The sequence below is a fragment of the Lissotriton vulgaris genome, chromosome 4_1, assembly GCF_964263255.1.
Source record: "Lissotriton vulgaris chromosome 4_1, aLisVul1.2, whole genome shotgun sequence".
Classification (NCBI taxonomy): domain Eukaryota; kingdom Metazoa; phylum Chordata; class Amphibia; order Caudata; family Salamandridae; genus Lissotriton; species Lissotriton vulgaris.
Window position 1 is genome coordinate 1953783398 of NC_141691.1, and position 13564 is coordinate 1953796961.

General features: G+C 43.1%; 1 protein-coding gene across 1 annotated transcript in view; it reads left to right on the forward strand.

Moving 5' to 3' along the window:
* Positions 1-13564, forward strand: part of SLC45A4 (solute carrier family 45 member 4) — a 284173-nt gene that overhangs the window by 207618 nt on the left and 62991 nt on the right. Inside the window, exon 4 of the mRNA XM_086966277.1 lies at positions 9931-10110. Coding sequence (XP_086822403.1) covers positions 9931-10110 — 180 coding nt within the window. The remainder of the gene's footprint in view (positions 1-9930; positions 10111-13564) is intronic.

A 13564-nucleotide genomic window follows, 5' to 3' on the forward strand; every position in this document is an offset into this window, starting at 1 on the left:
AAGCAGTTGCCAGTGGTTAGACTAATTGCAAGCATTCCTCCCATCAGCTTTTGTGTATTTGAAGTCTGTATTTTGGTCTTGAGCATTTGTTTGTTCAGTGTGTCTCTAAATATAAACAAACAGTAGTGTATATGAAAGAGATGTTCTAACAGTACCAAACAATAGTACCTTTTGCTTCATGCTCTCCTTAGTCTCCTCACCAGGACTCTTTGGTAGTTATCGTGTGGATTGCATGATTCCCTAATTTAATGGCAGCGAAAACTGGACTCGAGGCCTGAAAACCTAGTATCTGAGGCTGCAGCCAAAGAGCCCACAGAGAAAGATGTCTAATTACCTTACACAGCAGACACTTGAAGCAGACATGGCTAGCCTTCAAAAGGGGAAATAACCTGCTGGGCACTTGTCCTCAGCAGTTCTCTGAGAGGCTAAGATCGTATGAAAAGCAATCAGTGGGGCGTAAAAATGCTTCCAGTCCACTGAGCCCAGTCACAACCTTTCATAAAAGAATCAAGAATGCCAGAGAAGTGGTCAGGTTGAACATACTGCAGTATACTTTTTCAAATGTGAAATATGTACCTTGTTCCAGCATCTACCCAGAAATGGAGATATAGAACTACCTCACATAGGTGTCACTCGAGCTAGAGTCTATATTCTGGAATTGGGCAACACAAGGATCGTCTGAGGTAGAGTGAATCATCCATGCAGACTCTGCAATACCAAAGTTGAAGGTGAAGTGCTCCATTTTCTCCTACATTCCAATCTGTTGAGAGGAGCGTCGAAGCGCTAGACCGGCCTAGCCCAGTGAACGGCAAGCCTTCAGGGTAATGAATCGGAAGCCCTTCTATTTCTCCCTAATGACCTAAACTATAAGGCGTCCAGAATGACAGTGTACTTGACTAGGGAAACGTTAAAATTCAGAATATGTGAGGCACGGAAGTGCCCAACAGCAACATATGAAGCAACGGGTTAACAAAAAGCAGAGAATGTGGTGACTTCAGTTTCACCGTGTACAGTGCAGCAGGTAACATGCCAACCTGCTGGCAGCAGCAAGGCTCTAGTGGATCTTCTCAGTCCTTGTCCTACAAAAGTATGGCAGCCCAGCTAGCTCTGGAGACAGAAAGGGCATGAATGACTCGTCTGCCTGTAAACCCTACTAGACCCACCTCTTCACTACATGCTTTGCTGTTTATCCTGCACTTGTCACGTGAAAAGCATGTTTGTGGAAAATGCTTAATTAAATTCATAATTAAACTATTTCTTAATACTTCCAAGGCAACGAGGTATTTATACCCCTCCATCTTCTCTACGAGAAGGGCACGTTTTTGAGAATGTTGCAAAGGCAGCATTACCCGCCCTTGGAAGATAGAAGCATGAGGCAAAAGTAGTTCTTTGCACTTTTTCCTTACAAAATTGGTGCAACTTATTCTCCAGTATGGCTGTCTTTTATACCGAAATAGAATATTCCCCACCATCGAGGATGGACCAGAGAACCATTTCTAACTTTAGAGAAACGTTCTAATCTCAGAAACGTGTCTGTAGAGCATAGGAGGAATGTGCCTAGAGCGTTCCAGAAACTTCGTAACCCTCAGGCCCGCCATGCCCTTGTTACTGCCAGCTCTAGCCGCCCTCCCCTCCCACGGGTAGTGTATGTAAAGGATGGCACTGCATGGCTCCTGTCTTCTTGGGTATATCAGTCCTATGGAAGGGTCTGTGAAGCAGACGGACCCCTCACAACGAAGTGAAGAAAATCCCGAAACTGAAGCTCAAGAACCCAGCCTGCTGCTCTGCAGGTGATTTTACGTTGAAGCTCCCCGTCTTTCAGGGCTCTACTACCTCAAGTGAGCGCGTGGATTCACGCATGCGCACTGACACGACTCTGTGTGTACTCTCCCTGCTAGCCAGAACCATGACAAGAGGACCCAGAAATGTCTATGCCTCCCCTCTGCTTTTGGGGTGGAGTAGGGGCAATAAGGAAATATGGCAACTGGGAGAAGCCCGGACCTATGAGGGACGTCGTGAAGACGAGTGTGACTGAGTAACCTGCATGGGGCAGAGGTGTAGACACAGACATGAACCTGAGGAACTGCACAACTACACATACCCTGAAGTGGCCTCGGCGATGTTGTGTAGCCTGTTTCAATGAATGTGACTCCCCCCATCTCTTTCAATGCACACCTCCCCCCACGGATTGCCTCAGAAGCGTCCTCTTTGAAGTACTGCTCGCTCCGCACTCCCCCGCAGCACAATGGTGCTGCCCGAATAATATTATTAGGCTCAAGATAAACTCCTCCTGCACTTGGCATGGGAAAACACCAGGAACCTGTTCACAGGGAAATGCTTCCTGTTGTGCTCAGGTTTCTTTTTAATGCATATCTCACACTACATCCTGTTTCCAGTATTATTCCCAAAATTATCTCCTCTCGTATTTTTTCTTGCTCTTTTCCTAGACCTGGCTTTGAAAAAGAACAGAACCTGGTGCACGCCGTTTAATCGAAAACAACTCGCGTGGGAAGTTAATTTCTTTTCGTTCCCGAAACGCGTTATAAACAGAAGACCTTTGGAGAGGCAAAATGTAGCCGCTCTCTGTGAGAGCAAATTAATCACTTGTGCTCTTCCATAGAGGTTGTGGCGAGTGAGCTGCAAACTGTGGCGACATCTATTAACCGCTCTAGAAACTCCCGCTTCGAGATTTTTCTTAAGAAATGTTTGGCTTAGTCACAGCTGCGTGTGCAAAACACCTTCCTGCACATAAACAATTCTTCCCCTCAACGCAGGTACCCTTCCACTATGGTTCAAGGGTGCCTTTGTTGGCGCTAGGCAGTTGTAATAGTACCAGCGCAGGGGGAAACACAGGGCTGCACCGTATTCTAGTAAATACGGTGCAGCGATGTGTTTCAGATGTGGCGGTGCGCAGCATTAAGGCAACAAGGCTAATGGCACTCTCCGCCACTTCACTTGTAAATATACCCTGTAGTTTCTTTAAATGTTTTTTAATGGAATCCTGGGTTATTGTCTTTTTGGCTCCTTTACAATATTATGAGCACTTGGAAACATTTACTGAGATGCTGCTAAAAGTACAGAAAGACTCCATGGGTTTGAACTCATGATCTGCAGGGCTGAGTCGCACCACACTTTTCACTCACAAAAAAGAGAGTATTATAGACTGAAAACGTAAGGCAGAGATTCAGGCATGGTTTACATCCCCTTTCCATGGAAAATAGAACAGTTTATAGTGGGATATCATGAAACAATACTTCTCAGAGCAATCACTTTAGAATGATTAAAGCACTCCACCAATTACATTTCTGTACTGTCTGTTTTTTGACAGAGCATTGTGGCAAAATGTGCTGTTAAGTTGCAAGGACACTCAGCCATTTTCCAGTCTCGTAGCCTTGATATTTAAGTCTGGTGTTTGCCAGACCTTTTGATATTGCGATATTACTAAAAGTATATATATATATATATATATATATATATATATATATATACACATGTATGTATATATATATATATACGTAAATATATATATAGAGAGATATAGAGATAGATATTAATATACACTTACTTATATGGGCTTTCAGGCAGTCCTTATCATCCATTGGTCTGTTTTCATCTATATTTGAATTCAACTCACTAACAGATAATAGCATTCACAATGGCGAAAATGGTCAGCCCCTTCAACCAATGGCAAACTTCATAGTGAGTGTACATTACACATGCCAAAACAAAATAACAGTTAAATCCAAATGGCTGGCACTCAGTACCAGACTTATTGGCATTTTTCGCGCAACAGCAAAGAGTAGCATTTGCCCCAGTATTGGACTTTCATGCATGCTTTGTATCATTCCCCGTCGTCGGAATGGGAGCCTCAGTAATAGAAAAATATCATAGCAGTAGGTACAAAAGTGAAAGACAAGCCTAGGCCTCATCTCATTTTTGTAGCCCATCCGCCTCTTTTTGTAAAAGAGACCAAAAAACTGCAACAACCAATCAGAGTAGCCTCACCCCTTAGAACCCTCCTGAGAGAACTTCGGAGCCTCAGATTTTCTACCGCACGTTGTGCTTAGGGAATCTCCTCTGAGCTCTGCTCATATTTCTCTTCAGATTGAATTTTTCTCTTCACTCTCAACTCTACTATATCTGATAAGAAAAAGAAGGCTTTATTTGAAGCCTGTGCAACCTGTTCTAAGAAAAGGCTGTACATAGAGGAAAAGCATAAAGACTGTATATACTGCTTGTATCCTGATCATAAGGCCACAGATTGTAAGATCTGCAGGACTTTTTCTACAAAGAGCTTGAGAGACAGGGAAGGTCGTCTGTTAACCTGGTTACAGAAAATGAAGTCTCGTAAGGAGGTTCTATCATCTGACAGTGAAGATTCTTCTTCAGCTGCGTCTTCCAGAAGATCCAGGAAGAGGGGTAAGTCTTCCCCTTCAACTTCATCTGGACCCCCTGTTAAGGTCTCCCAAAAGACCGCTGATAGGTCTGAAAGGCCAAGTCCTAAAGAATCTCCTCACCAAGGTGTAAAGAAGAGGCTGGGACAAGTTGCTGACCATTACATGTAATGGAGTGACCCCGTAACCCTCAGGACTTGGGTGGGTAATGGAACTATTAATAATGGTTCTGAAGGAACGAAATACACACTGATATAGTATTTCTTATTGCGTTACTTAGAGAATCCGTCCCTGCACGGGTACCGGGATAGTGGTCTCTATACCAATATAAACAAGGCACACTGACCAAATAGGAAATAAAGTTTTAGTCATATATTTCCATTATATCTGAATCATGTTAAAACATTAATTTTGCTGTCCAACAGAAACACATAAAACATATACACTACATAGACTTTGTGCAGAATTATTATACATTTAAAAACCAACATACATTGATGTCAAATCACACGGTTCTTTAGCTAAGTCAACTATAATTGCAATAAACCAATAGGTACATCAATTAATTCTTGGGTCCTAGTGGGTTTATGTATAGTTGATTCATGGTAATATGGGGGTAGTTTTCTGAGCATTCTCATCTAAAAGAGACATTAGGCTGAGACCTTATTTATTTGGTTCTCCATGTTGAGGTTTTCAATTAAATATAAAACATAGATTTTCAGTCCAATATACCAGTACAGGAGGATCAACCAGCCACTTACTCGGTATGAGTTTAATGGTCCTTTAATGTCAATGCATTTTTGCACATCCATCGAGTCACTGATAGCATACAGCCATGAAAAGTGTCAGCAGCTTCAGTCTCATCAACCACAATCACCACTATTTCCTTGTCATCTGCACATATTTTTTTTAATTTTTTTATTTTTAGTGTTTTATAGAGCGCGAACTTGACCCGTGAGGGTATCAGAGCGCTTTACAGGATATACAGAGGAGTACAAACAACGTTAAGGTGCAATGATATACATACAAAACTGTACAGAGGGATGGCGATGGGCCGGGGTGTAGGAAATATGGGAATACTGGTGATACACAGTACTAATGCAATCACATTTAAAGTCAGCAAATAATAGGAATAAAATAGTAAACAGTAAAAGTAAAAATTCTCTGCGAGGAGAGTTGGTGGTCTAACGGAGAAGCACTAGTCTTAGAAACATCAGACTTATGGTCAGGCATGCCAGGCATTAGACAAGGAATTTACCCATTAGGAAGGTTTTGGCCTCCTTCTTGAAAAGTGCGAGAGAGGGGATTCTTCTGATGTACGGTGGGAAAGAGTTCCAGATTCTAGGGGCTGCCCTTTGAATGCCCTATTATAGGTTCTTTTTTTCTGGAGGAAGGCGGGCTGGAGTAAGAGGTTTCTGGCGGACCGGAAGTTCCTGTTTCCTCCAGATATCACTAGTTTTTGTGCCAGATAAGCCGGGGAGTTTGAGTAAAGAGCCTTATGTGTGATGCATACCAGTTTCAGCTGAATTCTGGCCTCTATGGGGAGCCAGTTCAGTGCTTTTAAATGTGGAGAGATGTGGTCATATTTCCTGGTGCCGGGGAGTAGTCTGGCAGCCGCATTGAGGCAAGCTTTTAAGGGTGCAAGGGAGATCTTGGGTAGACCAGTGAGAGCGGAGCAACCATATTCCAGTCTGGAGATGACTAGTGCTTGCACTGCCATTTTTAGGTCAGCATCTTCTATGAAAGGTTTCAGCTTCCAAAGATAGCTCAAGTGGAATCTAGCTGCTTTAGCCATTGAGTTGATGTGATCCCGCATGTTCAAATTACAATCTAGGAATATGCCCAGAGATTTAGCAGAGTCCACAATGGTCGGCGGGCAGTTTAGGGCTGTGATGGCCTTGATCCACGTCTGAATCTCAGGGTTGGCTTTGGAAGGGGAGATTAGGAGAAATTTGGTTTTCTTTGCATTGAGTTTTAGTTGGTTAGCGGCTAGCCACTGGACAGTCATTTTCAAGGTCTCGTTCAGGGAGATGATCTCCTCCAATGAAGAGATATGGATGTATATTTGGGTATCGTCTGCGTACATGTGGTAGGAAATGTTGGCGGTACGAAGAACTTCAGTGAGTGGTTATAAGTAAAGATTAAAGAGGGTGGGGGACAGGGTTGATCCTTGGGGGACTCCAACCGTAACCGGAGAGGGAGCTGATAGGTTGCCTTTAATGTGGAATCTCTGTGAACGATTTTGGAGGAAGGACCTGAACCAATCTAGGACCACACCATCCAGACCCATCCTGAGATTAAGGCGTTCAAGAAGTTTATCATGATTGACCTTGTCGAAGGCGGAGGATACGACTAAAAGGATTAGCAAGCAGGTTTTGCCTTGGTCTAGGGCTTGGAGGGCATCATCCACAATGTGGAGCATAGTGGTTTCAGTGCTATGCCCCGGTCTAAACCCAGATTGGAAGTCATCAAGTAGGTGGAAGTTACTGATGTGTTGACTTAGTTGTAGCTGTACGCATTTCTCAAGTACTTTGGCTAGTAGCGGGATATTGGACATGGGTCTGAAATTGTCGGGGGAGGATGGATCCAGTGCTGTTTTTTTAAGATGGGGAGGACTTGGCCAGCTTTCAAGGGGTCCGTAATCGATCCCTGTTGGAGAGAGGCGTTTATTATTGTAGTCCAGTAAGGAACAATGAATTGGGAGGCAGCATTGAGGCAGTTGGAGGGCAGGCCGTCATTAAAGTGATTGCTAGGTTTTAGGGTAGAGAGGATTTTGGAAATATTCTTTTTTTGAATTGAGGATGTGCTTGTTGTAGGAGTTTCTAGCCTGGCGGAGAAGTTTAAGATGCGTCACAGAGGGGTGTTGTCTCCAGTTTCTTTCACATTGCCGTAGGGACCTCCTCTCCATGTTGAGGGAACCTGTGAACCAGGGATTCCTGTCTTTGACTTGTGTTCTTTTTAGCATTAGAGGGGCAATGTCGTCCAGAATGATTGAATGATTGAGATAGTTGATGAGTAATGCTCATTTAGGTCTCTGACCGCAGTTATGTGCGAAGGTGGTAGGAGGTCAAGCTTGCAGCGAGCCTCCAGTTCCATAAGGTCGAGGGTTTTAGTGTCTCTGGTCCAGCGTTTAGGATCACCGGTTGCAAAGTCTTAGACTTGCGGGTCCCAGGCAAAATGAATGTAAATGTAAATGTAGTGTATTTTATATAGCGCACTTCTACCCGGAGGCCTAGTAGCGCTGTATTCATACCGCTGTGGAACCCATCCTGGCTTTCCTGTGAAATGTCCACTCCTGGGCACCCCCAAGGTGAAGCCAGGCATCCACAGCGCTGCTGGGGCCGTTGTGGAGATTAAGCAAGCTATTGCCCAGAGTCACAGAGTGGGACCCATGATTAGACTAGGCACCGAGGCGAGAATTATCAGGTCTGGGGGAAATGGAGTCCAAGAGCCGCCGAGGCGGGAATTGAACCCTTGTCCCGGGCCAGACCTCTGCATCAGGGTCTGCCGCTCTAACCATTGAGCCACGCTTCTCCAGGTGGCAAGTAAGGGTGGAGGGGAAGGTAGGTTGGTTTGAACAGATTCCGGTGTCTTTGGAGTACCTAGCTCGCGTATTTCATGGAAAGCATTTGGGGAGGAGGTAGGAGGTCTGGCGATTCTTCTGGGGTTGACAGTGGGCGAGCTGTACCGATGAGAGTGATCTGTGTTGGGAGTCATAGTGTGGTTAGTATGGATTGCGTCTGGGGTCAGTGAGAGCGTGCTAGTCTCCCCGTAGGTGGGGGGTGCTGGGAGGGCGGCAATCGAGGGTGCCAAGGATGTCTATGGTCGAGGTCAGTGGGCATGCTAGGGGGATGGGGAGAACTGTAGTGGAGACGCTTGGCGGGGTATGCAGGTGATCAGGCTTGGTGGACTGGCAGGACAGTGGGTTATTGGAGTAGGTGTTAGACGCCCTATTTGAGCCATGCACATGGTTTTTGAGGAGCGTGAAAAGGTCTGCAAATTTATTGAAGTTAATGGTAGAGGCTTGGATCAGAATGATGCAATTTTTATAGAGGGTGATAGTGAGGTCCGCTCGCAGGGTGAAAGAGGAAGTAATCGTGAGTTTGGTACCGTACGGGATGTTTGTGTTAGAGCGTACGTTAAGAAGGTGTTTCAGGGTTTTGCGTCAGGCGGCTGTCCTTCTGGAGAAGAAGATGAGGTCATTTATGCACATGCCATTGTCTGAGTTAGAGCGTAGGTCAGATATCAGCGTCTCAGGGTGTCTCTTTAGGGTGGCGTGGTTGAAAGATTTTGCTGCAGTTTTGGAGAGTTTGGGGGGGTAGATCAGCATGCAGGAATTTTCGCCTGTCCACGTCAAGCCAGGAGGTGCCATGATCATTAGGGATTGACACTAATGAGGGTAGAGGGGTAAAGTTCCGAAGTGCCCTAGTGTAGGCAGGGTCCATTGAGGTAGTGATTCATACTATAAACATTAGGTGAGGTTACTGGCGTAGAGTGGAGGTGAAATGGTGCCCAGTGGAACAGTAGAGAAGTGAGGCAGCGCCATCTTAAAGTCAGGCAATGAGGAGCAGTCAGGATGTCTAGGGTGGTCGCCATTTTAAAGTCAGGCATTGAGTGAGGGCTGAACGAGTAGGTCATTTTCCTAATCCAACAGAAGCTTAGAGGCTAGCACTGGACCCTTACAGTGATAAAAATAGAGAGCCTAGTGCTTACCACAGAGTGGTAAGAGAGAAAAATAAAAGAAGAGAGAAACATACAAATTAACAAAAGTGGGGCTCATGATTGAGGCCTAGGTAGGGTTTGATAATGAGATTAGGCAATCTGGAGCTTCCCCTTGAATGCCCATTGCAGTAGCATGCAGTACTGTGGCAGATGCAGCACTGAGGTCCAGTAGGGCCTGTCTGGCAGGAATCTACAGTATCCACCCTAAAAAGACGATAATGCACTTGTTCTTATGGTTCATGGATAGGAAATGCTACGTAAGCTCATAAGCAAAGTTTTACCCAACTGTCAGGACATTCCTTTTAAGGCTCCAGTGGCTCGTTTTATTTTTAGGTGCTCTAATCTGTCAGTTAAGGTCACGTGTTCTGCATTGTTTTAATCTTTAGCAAAGCTTAACCAAGCCATTAAATAAATATCTATAATTAAACAGCACCACCTCGGTCTCCTCCTAAAAGATAGCCACAACATTTATTTCCTAATCTGCCTCACGTGACTTCATTGAGATTGTCACTTCCAAGTCTTGTTGACTGGAGGTCACGGGTTCCCTAGCTCTTTCTGTATTTGTTTCAGATTTTGTGCTATTGTGCGTAATACTTCTTAACACATGCTTCAGCTTTATAAATGTTCACAGCCATCTGGGCTTGGCAAAATTGTAAGTCCAAGTTTGATCTAAGTCGAGGAAGGCTGTGCTAATAGTTTATGCAGCATTAAAAATGCAAGTTTGTGTGCACTTTTTTTCATCTGCAACCCATCTTTTATATTTTGAATTTTGTCCTTATTTCAGTGACATTTTTTAATGAAACAATTTTCTTAGGTCTAGCCATTGGAGACGTCCCAGATAAGCAGCCAATCGGAATAGTTCTAACAGTCCTTGGTGTGGTCGTTTTGGATTTCAGTGCTGATGCAACAGAGGGACCAATCCGTGCTTACTTGCTGGATGTGGCAGACAATGAAGAGCAGGACATGGCCCTCAATATACATGCCTTCTCGGCTGGTATGCATAGAGCCACTTTTTAAATAATTTGATTTTATTGATGAGGGTTGAATGAAGCTGGTGTGAGTATCTTTGTTGGATCTTTCGTGGATATGATGATCTGAGCACGTTTGCAGGTCAGACTCCCTTGTTAGCTACTTACAAGGTTTTAATTGAATATGGGAATGCAAAGACTCTTTGCTACAAATGTATAAAACAAAATATTATTTTAATAATTGGAAATGCAGCAAAATCGTAGCAATGTTTGAGCCTTTTGTATAAACCCAAAACGTAACCTTTAGTTAAGTTAAGTTTGTGTTATTTAGAACTTAGTATCATATAAGAACATCTTCTCTATAGGATATTCTATTAAATATGAAAATGAGAGGCACAATGGTTTAAGGAACCAAGGGCCTGAACACTGGTCGCAATTTGTGATCAGTAGTTTTGGTACCAGTAAGGAATGTAATGAACTGACCTATGTGCTAATAGGTTGGTGCGCTAAATTTACGAATAGGAGTAGGTCGCATTTCGACCTACCCCATAAATATTAATGAGGTAGGTCTCAACTTGCAACTCACTCTAATTGTTGGTGATGACATGGATGGTGGCCTGCTAGTGTCAGCAGACCACCATGTTTGTGATCCCCCTTCAAAAAAGCCAACTTGTGGTTTGTTTTTAAGCGGCCCATTTTTCTTAAAGGAGATAGGCTGTGTTTAAAATTAAAAGATTAATTTTTTTCAAAAGTTTGTTTGAGTATTGCCAGTAGTCTCTTACCTACTCCGCAACATTTGTTTTTATATTGGCAAAGGGGAAAGCGTTTCCAAAAGGACCCCTTCCCTTTTGTGCGTGCATTACCATCAATATTTTGTGATCTGATTAGTGTCACAAAGCATTGATATGTTGCATACTCATTCTGTATCTAGAACACTTCACAAAATCAGTATGGGGCCGCAATCCTGTTTTAGACGTCGGTAAAAGTTTATTAATTTCTAAAATGGGATTAGTACATTAAGAAAAGTATATTATACTGTCTCACTTTTATTTATGCAGTATTAGGTAAGTACCGTTAGGCTCCGTTTTTACAAGCATTCAGACTTCAACATTCTGCTTTTACAACCTGGCCTTCTCTAGTGATATCTTCTGAGACTCTTAGTGGCCTTTAGTTAGTTCTTCACTACGTGTCCTGTGGTGAGGGTTTATATTAGAAAGGATCCGCATTATCCGTACCTACAACCAATATAAAATAACTGTACTGTTATGCAACCTGTTACCTTTGGTATGGACGGAACACTGCTGCAAAAGCTGTTCAATAGAAGCTTAGGCCATTCCTGCATTCATTATACAGTTCTGTACCCTGGTCACCTATACAATCCTGCCACTTCCCCTATTCCACATATTGCTTTGGATTGGAGATGGGCGCGTCTTGCCAGAGTTCACGCACAATAGGACATGACCCAATTTCTTTGAAATTTGACATAAACCTGTCAAATGGTTTCACCCAAGGACCACCAGAAACAGGTAATATTCTTCAGGAGTGTGAAAGATTTATGTCTTTGATGTATATCTAGAGTTCGAGGATAAATCCGAATCCAAGAGTTCAGTATTGCGTTTTCAATTTAAAACTTCTGTATTTTTTTTCTCACAAATACAGGTGAAAGATAAATGAAACAGCCGACACGTGTTTCGCCTGTATGGCCCGTAAGCCAAGGGCTTTCTCAAGGCAAGTAAATCTCAGTACACTAATGTCTCTAAGTCTTGTAATGTCAATTATAATTCCGAAAAGTTGCATCCATGCCAAGGTGCAGGTGATGTAAAGAAGCGAGTCTCTGCGGTCCAGCGTCGGGAGAACATCCACTCCTCACCTCACCTTTACATCACCCTCACCTCGGGACGGATGATACTTTTCAGAATTATAACTGACATTACAGGACTTACAGACATTAGTGTACTAAGATGTACTTGCCTTGAGAAAGCCCTTAGCTTACGGACCATACGAGCAAAACATGTGTCGGCTGTTTCATTTCTCTTTCAACTGTATTTGTGTGAAAGAATAAATACAGAAGTATTATATTGAAAACACAAATCTGAAGTCTTGGATTCGTATTTCTCCTAGGACCTTAGACATAAATCAAAGACATAAACCTTTCACACTCTTGAAGAATGCTTTGGATTGGAACTTGCTTTTCTCCTGTTCAGCAAATTCTCACAGGACCTTGGCCCTGGTTACGTTTGATCAACTTTTTGCTGTTTTTACCATAAGCTTCTTTTCTCTTTCTTCATCAGAGTAGGTAGATTATGTTGAAACATATCATATTTAAGACATTTGTGTCATGGTCTGATAGTCTTCAGCTGATAAGCCTTACTTATGAGTCTCTTTACATTGATATGAGACTTGCATCCATGCAGAGAAAAGGTGTGTCTATTCTGCAATATGGCTCATTTTATTGGTAGGAAGAAGAGTCAAGAGGTTAGCACAGAGGCGTGGTCAGAAGATAAAGTCCAGAGTACCTTTCCTGACAGTGATGTTGCAGGATACCCTACCTTGAGACCCTTTATTTTCTGTGTGGGGTTTATTATCATAGGTTTTATACAAGTAGTCTGAGTAACCATGGGAAAGATCAAAGTACCAGGTTGCAGAACTATATTTTCTCTGGTATCTGTTCCATCCGAATCCTATTACTTAGTTCCTGGGATGGAGCCCACCAGTTTCAACACTCTCCTCAGCTCCAGGTTCTTAAATTGTACTGTTAAGTTAATCCTAGCTGGTCTTCTGGGCATTGAGTTAATCCTAGCTGGTCTTCTTGGCATTGGGATTCCAAGTGTTTCTTTAACCACGGGAACACAGACAAGTTTGACTTGATTAATGGGACTAGGCGCAGCTGCATAACCCTCGCATCTCTCTTCAAGTCAAAGCCACAATGCTGACTTCCGCCCTCTACCATACTCCTTCCGGGATGCTCTTGAGTACCAAAAGAAAGGCTAGGGAAGCTGAACATGAATTGAATTCTGACATTTTCTAAAGTGTTCTTCTATTGAAGAAGACTTCCAGGCACTGAAAACAGAGAGTAGATTGATGGAACAGATAGTTAAGGACGGAAAACAATTTAGCATTTAATAGAATGAATGAACAATCCAAGTTTTCATGTTTTTGCTTGTAGAAAACCTTAGTTAGCCCCACAGTACCAAATAGAGAAAAGAAGGGAGTTCCAAAGTAGATGTACAAAATGCAAAAAGCATTTCATTATTCAAATTCAGGTAATTTAGATTAAAGCAAAGCTCAGCAGATCTGATTTGTGGAGTGGGAAGTTATGGTCAGAGGCGATATGTAAAACAGATGTGTACAATGCCCTGCAGAAACTCATGAGCAATAGACATTGCTTAAAATACAGCTCTTTTAGCATCAGGAACCGTCTGCGAGGTCTTAAATCTTCTGAAACAAACTGCCTAGGAGTCAATCTTAGAAGAAACTGAG